The sequence below is a fragment of the Lagopus leucura genome, unplaced genomic scaffold (assembly GCF_019238085.1).
Source record: "Lagopus leucura isolate 7727_CA_CO unplaced genomic scaffold, USGS_WTPT01 Super-Scaffold_100002, whole genome shotgun sequence".
Lineage (NCBI taxonomy): Eukaryota > Metazoa > Chordata > Aves > Galliformes > Phasianidae > Lagopus > Lagopus leucura.
In genome coordinates, this window is record NW_024962263.1 from 11,085,562 (window position 1) to 11,097,977 (window position 12,416).

At 40.0% G+C, this 12,416-nt stretch overlaps 1 protein-coding gene across 2 annotated transcripts in view; it reads right to left on the reverse strand.

Annotated features, from left to right (window-relative positions):
• BPHL (biphenyl hydrolase like) overlaps positions 1–12,216 on the reverse strand; it is a 14,702-nt gene extending 2,486 nt beyond the window's left edge. Inside the window, exons 1-6 of one of the 2 annotated variants that reach the window (XM_042869410.1) lie at positions 12,095–12,216; positions 10,763–10,866; positions 9,838–10,004; positions 4,812–4,965; positions 2,433–2,561; positions 108–231 (exon numbers count right to left, since the gene is read on the reverse strand). In XM_042869410.1, coding sequence (XP_042725344.1) covers positions 108–231; positions 2,433–2,561; positions 4,812–4,965; positions 9,838–10,004; positions 10,763–10,866; positions 12,095–12,183 — 767 coding nt within the window. In that variant the 5' untranslated portion in view covers positions 12,184–12,216. Of the gene's footprint in view, positions 1–107; positions 232–2,429; positions 2,562–4,811; positions 4,966–9,837; positions 10,005–10,762; positions 10,867–12,094 lie in introns of both variants that reach the window. The other variant, XM_042869409.1, reaches the window with a different exon arrangement.
• Between the last annotated feature and the right edge of the window lie 200 nt (positions 12,217–12,416).

Consider the following 12,416-nt stretch of genomic DNA (forward strand, 5'->3'; position numbering starts at 1 on the left):
TTTTTTTTTTTTTTTTTTTTTTTTTTTTTTTTTTTTTTTAACGTTGTGGATTTTAATTTCTTCTTTTCTTTAACAATCAGTTAGGAACAGTCCATCGTGCAACTTACCGGGAGCCTTTGATGTGCTCATGAATATATTCTGCATGAAAGCGTGGAACCAAAGGGTCTTTCTCACCATGGATTATTAATGTAGGACATTTGATATGAGGCAGCAACTGTTGACAGATACTACCTAGGGAGAAAATAAATGAAGGTTGCACTTCATAAAAAAAATAAAAGTGAAAGACCAAAGCTGTTTCTGCAAAGGACTCGAACTCCACTTGGGTTCACAGAATCACACAGAATCACCCGGGTTGGAAGGGACCCCAAGGATCATGTAGTTCCAACCCCCCTGCCTAGCAGGGCCACCAAACATACACATTCAGATCAGGTTGCCCAGGACCCCGTCCAACCTGGCCTTAAACACGTCCAAGGACGGGGCATCCACAACCTCCCTGGGCAGCCCGTTCCAGGGCCTAACCACTCTCCTAGTAAAGAACTTCCCCCTAACATCCAACCTAAATCTTCCCTCCTTCAACTTAAAACCATTTCCCCTAGTCCTGCTGTTATCAGCCCTTTTGAAGAGTTTACTCCCCTCCTGGGTGTGGGTTCCCTTCAGGTATTGATAGGCTGCAATGAGGTCACCCCGCAGCCTTCTCTTCTCCAGGCTGAACAAGCCCAACTCCCTCAGCCTGTCCTCATAGGGGAGGTGCTCCAGCCCCCTGATCATCTTAGTCGCCCTCCTCTGGACCCTTTCCAAAATCTCAATGTCTTTCTTGTAGTGAGGGCTCCACACCTGGACACAGTACTCCAGATGGGGCCTCACAAGAGCCGAGTAGAGAGGGACAATCACCTCCCTGTCCCTGCTGGCCACCCCTCTCCTGATGGAGCCCAGGATCCCATTTGCCTTTCGAATGGTTCTAGCCATTGTTTCTCCTTGTGGATAGCATGCAATTATTCCACAGAAGTGTGAACAGGACTAATATTTATTTCTTTTAAGTAGCACGCAAGCAGTGAAATTTGCTCCATTAACAGAAACAGACACAGCAAATGAAGCTATTTTCCCCAGCCCTGCTTTTTTCTCTTCAACCTTAGTTTTTGTTGTTTTTGCATTCAATGCTACGTTTTGTTACATAGGTTTGTAAGACCCCCAAATCTCTTTCAGTGGGGCTTCCCCCCAGCATCTCATCTCCCAGTTTGTGCATATGGCCAGGACTGTCCCTTCCCAGGTGCAGAATCCAGCAACCACTCTTGTTAAACTTCATGTGGTCGGTGACTGTCCTGCTTTCTGATCTGTCAAGATCTCTCTACAAGCTATCTCCATCCATGATGGAGTCAACAACTTCTCCCAGTTTAATATCATCAACATGCTCAAAACAATTTCTTGTCCTGCATCCACTTCATTTATGGAAACATTAAAGAGAACTGGCCCTAAAATGGAGCTGAGTATTACAGACCTCTACATTTTTCTGCAGCTAAGCAGGCTCCATGTAGGCTTGACAGGAAATACAGGGGACAGAAGATAAATTTCAACATATCTACCGCTAAATTTCATAGCACACAAACCTATGTTTCAATAAAGATTTCATTTTTATATGTGAAGAGTATAAACCAGTTGAGCCACTTAAAGACAGTAAGTTAATAGTTAGTATTTAATTTGGAAAACAAACAAACAAAAACCCTAAAATTCACTTGTCTGAAGTCATCTATAGTGAAATAAAGGGAGGCTTCAAAGTTTAACTGGCCTGGGTTTTCGACATACCCTTTGTTGCAAAAGTCTTTGTAGAGTAATTGGACAAATCTTCAGAGATAAACATTCAGGGATGATTATATTGCCTGGTTGAACTACTTTGGATTTTAAATAGCCAAGCTGTGTCAATAGTATTTTTTTAATGTTTTGTTCAGTTAGAACTGTCAAAATGTGAACTTCCTTTTTTTTTGTACTCATTATATGCTACTAGCTTTTAAACTAGTGTTTTAAACTAGTGTTTCAGCTCCCATTTTCAGAAACTTAGATGAACACACGTGACATTCTGGAGAGCTTACAAATGTCACCAAGAGGCAGACCTTTGACACTGAGAAAGTAGAGCAGAAAAAAGCTGAGCAGAATCCCTCATGTTCAATCTGCATGACAAAAACTATTTACTAATGTAGTTTTATGGCAGAACAAGCAAAGAGACTCATCAGCTAATGATTTCCATAAATCATTTATCCTCCTGTACCTTGCTGGTTCTGTGAAACGCCTATGAAGTAACTGCTTTATTCATAAGTGTGAGCCAGACCCAGCTTTTAATGCCATATGAAGAGGCCTTCCTTTCCTGACTACTAGGATTCTTATCCAAAACTGTCTGCTACTATAACTGCTTCAGATCAACACCGTGGAAGCCTTACCACCTGAATTTTCAGCAAAGCGGGCTATTCCATCTACCCAAGCCTCACAGGTTTCTGCAAAGTACTTATGTCCATACAGCTCTTCAAGTGGTTTCTTAACCTTCTCACTCCATTTTGAAACATCTCGGATACCTACATAAGATAACAATGAAATATGTTAGGATCTTACCTGCAACAAGACAAAACTCAATACTGACAACGTTTGAATAATTTTTCAACGCTGAATGCAGACATGGATTTCAAACTTGAAACTGCACTGAATAGTTTTAAACAATTCTTAGTGGGGAAAAGGTTTTTAAACAACTGTTGTTTTATTATCCTTGCTGGAGTGTGAGTTACAGAACTGGCTTATGACATTCATTAGGAACAAGACTATATACATAGGACAGTTCTATGACTTCTGATTTTTCTTTTTTTGAGGGTATGAAGAAGATGAGTTCAAGGAGGTACTTTGTGTATAAAAAGAGAACTATTTTTGTAACAGTGTGGCAGAGCTGGCAGCACTTTTTTATATCCTTCAGCCTTTCGCTTTGGCTTATGGGAGGAAGTTCTTCCATGATTAGCACTGTTCAGAAGAATGAAGCTCTTACTAAGGCATTCCAGCAGGCTGACATCATTAGACATTTGCCATGGTCTTAGAGAAAAACAAGCAACTTTACTTAATAGAGCCCAGTGACTCACGACATCCTGGCTATAGTTGCAGAAGGAGTCTGACATCAAGTTCACCTGTTTTTCCCCCAAAATTTTCAATACAGGTCACAGATCAGACACCCATAAAGGTCACTTTCCTTCAACTGTATTTCAGTTGTAAATCTTTAAATCAAGAAAGCTCAAAATAATGTTGACAAAGCAGAGAACGTGAAGGACACCTATTCAACGAAAAGTGCCAACTCATCAAACAGTAATATACACCATTAGCAAAGCTCTTAATTGGCTTCAAACAGGAATTAAGGGGAAAAAGGAGTTTGGCATTAATTAACAAACAGAACCTGTGAAGCCAAACGAGCAAAGCAGTACTGATTGATTGAAAGTGTTGTTTTATAACAGCGTCTGATTGGGAACCACTGGGAAACAAGTTTGATCATCCCAGGCTGTGTGTTACTGACTTTACTGACCAACTGTTTCCATTACAAAATCTGCTGTTCTATCCATGCTGCTGACCTTATTTTATGAAGCTGGGGGAAAAAGTAAGCTAAATATTGAATGGACACAGTACCAAAAGAAAACCTTTCTCTCTTACCAAACCCTCAACTGCAGATGAAATGCACTGAATCTTAAGCAGCTGAAAGCACCAATCCACAAAAAGGCCAGAAGTCAGCAATGGGGAAGATGCTACCTGCAGTCCTTTCAAAGTAAGACTGTTTTTTTTCTCCAAATGACTGATTCTGACTGATGTACATTTTGTAATTATCATGTAATAGAACCTCTGCTCATATAATAGCATGTAGAGAACTAACGTAGTGTGTTTACAAAGCTAAGAAAGAAACAGAATAAACTACTGCTACTGATAATGAAAACGACTCAGTACAAGTGATTTAAATACATGTGTGACACATACACCAGTTACTTGGCTGAAAAAACAGCCGGGTTCCACAGCTGGTATAAATCAAACTCCAATCATTTAAATAAGATTATCCTCAGTTACACTTGTTGAGAGACTTTACAGTTAATTCTTCATTTCTAATTTCAACTAGTGCTTTTTTTGTTGTTCTGCTTTAGATAGCAAATGGTCAGATTTTATTTTGCGTGAATTTAATAATGATTAGAAATCCGGTGTTTATTTTGGAAGGATTTTGTAACCACAGTAATTAACTTAAAAGAAATGCAAATTAGAAAGGTATTCTGGGATTTTACATGAATAATTCATTTGCTTTCTGACCTCCAAATAGCAAGTTATAAGCTTGTTTTCTTACTACATATTATATGTGCCCTAGAGGTAAAGCTGTTACGTGTTAATATAACAGTTTTCTATGGACCGTGTCTAAAAGTCGTGCAAGATGTGAGAAAGTAAATTCAGCCAAGGGTTAGTAAGATTATTTAGAAGTTAAATTTAGGAACTTAGTATAGCAACAAAAATCTTACCTGCTGAAATATACTGATAAGCTACTAGAAATTATAAGCTACTAGAAATTAGGCTGTTGATGACGACTTCTTTTTAACCCTGCTATGTTACCCTGCAGTAATTGTTGGGAGATTTTTCCCTATGATTTTAGTCTATCCCTTTGTGTAACAATTTGGTGAATTCTGTATCCTGTTGCTTTAAATTTGTTGTGTCCTCAGCTCTGTCTCTCCTTAGCTGTAATGTGACTAAGATCTTTGGATGAAGATGAGACTAATTATTCTAGAATATGCTATTTCTCTAGCCATTCAGTTTATACATACCATTATAAATTCTCACATCCTCTTGAGTAACGCTAGCGTTTGCTCCCCAGACAACCATCTTATGGATAAGAGCTGGATACTTTGCAGCTGCAATGAGTGCTGTAATGCCACCATCACTCCATCCCAGCAAAGAGAACTTCTTAAATTTCAGTGCCTTTGTTGATACAAGAAAGTTACATAAAACTGGTATTTTTAGTAAGCAGACATGAAGCGTTTATCAGAAAGCAGCAGTGCAGATCTAGACACAACACTGCATGGTTGAATGAGATAGGGTAGCTTCCAGGTAGATTTTCCTGCTAAAGGAAAGCTCATATACTTAAAAAACAAAAACAACACAAAAAAACTCTACTCACACTTCTAATTTTTCGTGACTATTTAATGAAATAATCAGTGATTATTATATTATATTAGATTCTTACAGCATTTAAGAAGCTGTCTTGACATTAAGAAATGTTTATTTAGAATGGATAGCAAAGACCTAGAGAAGTATTAGAGATTCACTGCGTCCTATGACAGTGAAGTCTTAGAGACCGATGGTACACAGAATGCATGGATTCTCTTCACATAAAGTTGACAAAGAGTACTGCAGTGTGGGATGGCATGTAACCCAAGATGAACTTAAGAAAAGTTTAAGACTTGGAAAATGAAATTGGGTGAATTAATTTATTGATGTTAGCTGACCTATTTAAAAAAAAATCTATAATGATAAAAAAAAATGCTTAAAGAGTGTTTGCTATAGGATTGTATCAAATTTAGGTGCCTAATCCACACTTTGTGAAGCATACATGACATTTTAAATATTAGTACCTCATGAATTCCAATTCAAAACATTAATATTGCAATATCTTTTTCTCAAAAAGGAAGGCTCAGAACAAAAAATACGTCAACCGGGACATTAATTAGCTCTGACTTGTACATTGCTTTCCTCTTAGAATCTGAAGCTAGTTTTCTCATATTCCAAGGCCTGTAGTAGAGGGTAAGATCAGTGACTGGAGAGAGGATTTTGTGTGTATGATGTTCAGTGAGCAAAAGGTGAGGAAGATAAAGATGCTAGGAAGCAAAGGAATAGACCTCACTGCAACCTTCCAGCATTTAAAAGGGGATTATAAACAGGAGGGGAATCAACTTTTTACAAGGGTAGATAGTGATAGGACAAGGGGGAATGGTTTTAAGCTCAAAGAGAGAATCAGATGATTGGATGTCAGGGGGAAGTTTTTTACTGCGAGAGTGGTGAGGTGCTGGAACAGGCTGCCCAGAGAGGTTGTGCATGCTCTGTCACTGGAGGTGTTCAAGGGCAGGTTGGATGGGGCCCTGGGCAGCCTGGTCTAGTACCAGATCTGGAGGTTGGTAGCCTTGCATGCAGTAGAGGGTTGGAGCTTGATGATCCTTGGGGTCCCTTCCAACCCAAGCTATTCTATGAAATAAATGTGAAGTTTGTACTGGAACAATATTCAATAGCAGTTTTGTATACAGGAGCCTGAGTTTGTAAACTCTTTAGCAAAAAAGGCATAATTTAAAGTTTTGAAGGCTTTTTTTTGTTTGTTTGTGTTCTTTTTTCTTTTTTAAAATTTTTAGATAGCTTTAAAGAAGATGTGGTACTTTTGAAGGGAAAAAAAGAAGTTAGTTGAATGTGTTGTTTTGGCACTCAGTGTTTTGCTGTTGGAATACAAGTCCTGCTTTCTTTGGAGAGAAGAAAGCAGAAACAGGAAATAAGAGAAACAAAAGAACTACAGAGAAAGGAAAAAGTAGTTATAATCTGGAAGCTTGCTCCTGCTGCTTGTAAACATGATGCTCAAGTGAGGCACAGCCTTATCAGTCAAACTGATACCTGGTTTTTTCCTATTGCTATTGTACTTATCTGGTTTTGGCAGCTTCCTTGATACTAAGCTCACTGTAGTCTTGCTCAATCCCAGATTTCATCTGTCTAAGCCCTAATTAGCAAACAGAAAAGAAATAAGATAGGGGATAGAGGACATGTAAGGTAAGATCTGACAGCAAGAAAAAGGAGCCTTGAATTTTAGCAGCCAGTTACATGTAGGCCCTGGTCTGCAGAAAAAATTAGTTACAAATGATCAATTTTCAGTATCGTTCTGCCAAAGTGTCACTGGCAAGTTTTAGGAGCTGGCAGCAGTGCTCATAAAGCTTATGGTTTTGTTGTTGCTGCTGTTCTCCTCGTGCCAGTAGCAAATTATGCATCTCAAAGTTGCCTGATGATTAAAATTTTTATTCTCCATCCTAGGCAATTTGCCAGTGCTTTAACTGAGACCCATTTGCCCCCAGTTATGTTCTTCTCTCACTAACTAGCCATTATTTTGTTGCATTTTTGGGGGTTTTCTCAGGATGCCTTTTCAGAAGGAAGAATTTATTTTATCCTCTATGGCCCTCCAAAAAAAACCCCACAAAAACAACCCCCAAAACCAATGCAATGTAACAGATGTCTTGGAAATGGTTTGCATGTTTGTTTGCTTTAGTTTTGAATGACTTACCCTGCAGGCCTCTAACTTATACTGGCAGTTACCTGTAAGCTAGGCTCCAGCTCCTCAGTTCTGTGGGTGATTTTGTGCTGCCTTTACCCAACCAGTGAACAAAATGAACTCTGTACTCTATATTATTTCTTTGGACCACAGCAAGTATGCCACAAGGGCTACAGTTGATCTACAAAAACTGGGAGAAGCCCAAAGCCACTTTTTTACTTCAACAGTAGATTTCCAGACTAAGAACCTCTTAAATATCAACTGACTGTTTCCACAGTGCTAATTTTTAATGCTTTGGGCCTTCATTGCGGTTTTTGTTAGAGATTGGGATGGAGTATAGCAGAATGGACATATATGCATTAGACTCCTTCAATTTTATCTCAATTCCTTTGCAGAACATGTTCACTGATGCATAGCACTGTCATCTGCATCAAGGTGCTAAACACTTCAGAATTTATACTTCTGTTACTTCACTGAAACCCTGCAGCAGTCACAGCTCCAGGAGAGGCACCAGAATCTGAGCCCAGAATAAAGGCGCTGAAGGCTCACCCATACCAATGGGTTTTGTCTGTCTGCAGGCTGTTTGCATGCAAACCACATATCATTAGACAGCCCTCTGCAGGAGCTAGGACTTTGTTTTATGCTGGAAATCCTAGTTAGGGTGATTACGTGGGATTTGTGCTATCCTTCACATTGTGCTAAAATAGAATCAAGTTACTTGCCCTTGGGAAGATTTTAACAAATAGTTGTTACATGCTTACATCAGTGAACATCTTCAAAAAAACAGGATGCTCATTTGTCTTGGCAGCTTCAGAAATCTGTGGACTGCTGCCCTCTTTGACTGCCTGCATTACGATTGTATGCTCTTTAAGGACAGCTCTAGCTCTGTTTTCTATTTTGCAGCTATTAGTTTTTCAACAGAGGCAGGGAAAGGGAGTCCCAACCATTTAAACAGAAAGTTTGTCACCTACCCATGATAGCAGCTTTCTTTTCTTTGTTTGTGTAGCAGAAGAAATTGGTGACTTACTGTGCAGAGAGATTGCTTATATGGTTAGAGGGCACAACTGTATTTTAATCCTGATTCTGCTGTCAGACTTATTTTGTTTCACCACACAGAATACTCGAGGAAGACTGCATTTCCAGCTTCATATGGTTCTTTCTGTAAGGTTACTGCTCGTTACAGTTAAATACAGTTGGATTCACTGACTGAATCTTCTCTCATATTTTTGGAATTTTCATGCTCTGCCAATTTTCTTAACATGGCCAACAAAACTGTATAGCTTAACATAACAAGGCCAAAATATTAGTTAGAACTAAACCAGAAAACAGTGTTAGCACTTAGAGGATGGAATAAAAGCACAGCTTAGGAACATAGATTTGAAATAAAAGCAAAAAATCTGTAAGATGGAGAGATAATAACAACTTTGAATCGTAGTCTTCATAATCACAATAACAGTGCTAGCTAAGATCTGATATGATTACAGGAATCCTTTGATTTCCTACAAAAATTATTGCAGTAATAGGCTGTAAAATGCAAAGCGCCAAGTCAGTTTTCAGATCAGGTGTCTCTTGAACTGCATTGCTCGAGGTAAAATGTCAAGCTTGTATTAGCTAGAAAAATTTCTAAGAACTTTTCACTATTGTAACCTCTTCTAGTTAAATCACCTGGCTTAGTCCTTGTTTTTCATATATAGTTTACCTAAACTTACTGGTTTTCATCTGTAAATCTCTTAGGGCAAGGTTTTGGAATAAGAACTTATTGCTTTGTAATTCCCAAAGCTGAACTTCTCTATACACTGCAGAAGAAAATATTTTCCAGAACAGTGCATATCTGCCCAGTTTTAAGCCTTCATCTGTATGTTTAGCTTAACTTGTTTTCTGTTGGAAATAACGTATTGTCATGGTTTTCACTGGGATAGATTTAATTTCTCACAGAGGCTTGTATGATGATGTAGTTTGGATTTTTAATGAAAATAACAGTGATAACACACCAATATCTTCAGTTATTGCAGAGCAGTGCTTAGACAGTCAAGGATTTCTCTGTTTCTCATACTGATCTGCAGTGAGGAAGCTGGGGGTGCAAGAGAAGCTTGGAGGGGACAAAGCCAGGTCAGCTGACCCCAACTGACCATAGGGATGTCCCATACATGAGAGCATGCTTGGCAATACAAGCTAAGGGAAAAGAAGAAGGAAGGTGGTGGATGTTGAGAATGAAGGTGTTTGCCTTCTCAGGTAACAGTTATGTGTGATGAGCTGTGCTTTCCTGTGGCTGAACATCTGCCTGCCAATATGAAGTACTGAATGGATTCCTTATTTTGCCTTGCTTGAATGCACAGCTTTTGCTTTACCTAGTAAACTGTCTATCTCAACTCATGATTGCCATCTTTCTGATTCTTTCTCCCATCCCATCAGGGGAGAGTAAGCGATCAGTTGTGTGCTGCTGAGCTGCCTGCTGGGCTTAAACCACAACACATACTTCGCAGCACTCTTTCACCTGCAAAACTTAAGAAAAATAGTTTTATATTTACAGTAAAATCTGAGAATGGATTTACCTGCATAAGATCCACAGCATCCTTTGCATCTCTCTCAAAGAAATCTGGAGGGAAGTCTCGAGAGGGAGGGATGGACTGTCCGTATCCTCGTGGATCCCAAGCGACAACTGTGAATAGCTGCTTATTCATGGACTTAAGCTGTGGTCCAAAATCGGTTTGACCACTCCCTGGAAAACCATCATTCTTCAATTAAAGTAACCACCATAACACATATACAGCATATATACTCTTGATGGAAACTGGGGAAACTTGTATCTTAATTCTAAAAAAGAGGCTTTATGCTTTATCTCTGACTAAGGGTTGCAATTCTCAGCCATGAAGTGCATAATAAAAATCTTTAGAAGTATCTGCAGTATGATGAGAGCAAACTTTCTAGTAGGAAGGCAAGCTTATAAAAAATGATGCTCTGCATGGATGTTCTAGAAGAGCGTCTTAAACTGAGTTTCCTGGAATTATTATCTAAGATAGGGACTTATTAATAAACTGCAATGTTTATTAATTCAACTGAAATGCACCTAGTTCCTAAGACGGATGCGACAATCAGCTGCGTAACAAATACAGCTGACCTGATTTTTTTTCCTCACATTACTTTGCACCTTGTTGTAGCTATTTGATGGACACCCTATTCCTTTTCCCACAGTCCAACCCAGAAGGTACGAGTGACTATGAGAGTTAAGAAATTGAGAACCAAGATCATTTTGTATAAAAGTTGCCCGGAGATATATTTAAAATCTTTAAAAACAGTTAACTGGTTGCTATACCTCTACATTTTCCTATCTTTTATATGTGTAATAATTCACCTTTTAATGAAAATGCTCTATAATTGGGTGCTGGATATATTACAAAATAGTTTGTGCACTCTAGCAAAAGAGCAGATGGTTAAAGAGGTGGTTGCACTATAAAGAAAAAAACAGAATCTCCAGACCTAGCATTCCAGGAAGCAGAAGAACTGCATGGCTCCCTTCTCCTGTTTGCTGATAATGCAGATTGACTCCATTCACTTGGATTTTGGCAGACGTTATTGAAGTACTAGGGATGCAGCAAGGAAAACAAAAACATTGAGACAGGTAATTCTCATTACTACAAGGACATTCAAGGAATGCAGAATACTTACTTTGTCTAGATATGAAGGATAATACAGGAAAATCTAAACTGTTTACTTGTCCTTTCACAGACACACAGAAGACTTGACAGGGGTGCAGGTGGGTTCATTATGTGACCACTAGAGAGGTGATGGAGTCTCCTATGGGAAAACTCAAGACCTGTCTGGACACCTCCCTGTGGAACCTACTGTATGAAACCTGCTTCAGCAGGGGAGTTGGACTCGATCTCCTGAGGTCCTTTTCTGCCATTTGTACTCCTATTTCACAAATGCAATTAAATGATTCAGATAAAGGAGGAAAAAAGTCTTGACCATCCAAGAAGGGGAATATAATTACAGCTTTATGTAGCTACAGAAATGTGTTGGAAAAATACGTACTACAGAGGAGAAACCTCCTTCTGCCACATAATTTTGAAGTAGCTAGGGTCGACCTTACTGCTTCTAAACGCCATTTCTCTGTCTGTGAAACACATTACAATCTCTTATTAAGATGTATATATTGTTCTGCAATAGTAGCACATACAGAAGGTAACCAACACGTAGTTCTTGTAGGCGAGGGATGTACGTTATGACGTTCAGATTCAGACAGTGTTTGACTTTTTCCACAGCTCTACCTTTCTCCTGATCAATTATTAACGTTGGGGGCTCAGGAATGTTGCTGAACTAGTGACATACAACTCCTGGATCTTGGCTCAGTGTAAAGTCCAATGGAATTCCAGAGTTTCGCATACAGTGTTTTTTTAACGCTTTTTGGACTAAAAAATGTGTGTGTATATATATATATATATTATATATATATTTAACATGCTGAGTAACTGCCCTGGAGCCGGGTATTGCTAAAATAGATGTGGTCTCCTCCACACGAAACTTCTGTGTCTGAACTCAGTTCAGTATTGTTGCTGCCACTGTGACTTCGTTTTTGCAAAGCGTCCGTTAAAACACCGCATTTTTCATTGCCTGGCATAATCATACCTGCAAAAACCCACTTAAAACAGCAAGCAAACAGACGAACAAACACGGACAGCCCCACAGCCAGCAATGTAAAGGAGCGAGCAGCGTTAAGGCTTACAGCCGTGCAGAGCACACGCCTGCAAACACCGGGCTGCTCCAACGCAGAGCACGCAGCGAGCCTCTCAAGACTGTGCTTTTCATTACCCGTAGGAGGCGGCCGGTCCCCGGCTTGTGAGCAGCGCAGCGCGAGGTTGTATCATCAGCAGCGCCGAGGCCCCGCTTCGCCACGCCATGATGCCAGCCGCCCCGCCCCGCCTCCTCCCACTTCCCTGTGAGGGCGTTCCGCCCTCAGGCCGTCATTCGCGTGCCCTGTGAAGGCGGTACAGCGCCAGCACCGTGAAGCACCGCCGCCACACGGCACGCCAGCAGCTCCTCCGCGCGACTCTGCGCACGCGCGGAACGCAACCCCTCCACACACCGCTCGGCGGGAACGCGCCTCTGCTGCCGCGCTCTGATTGGCGGCCGC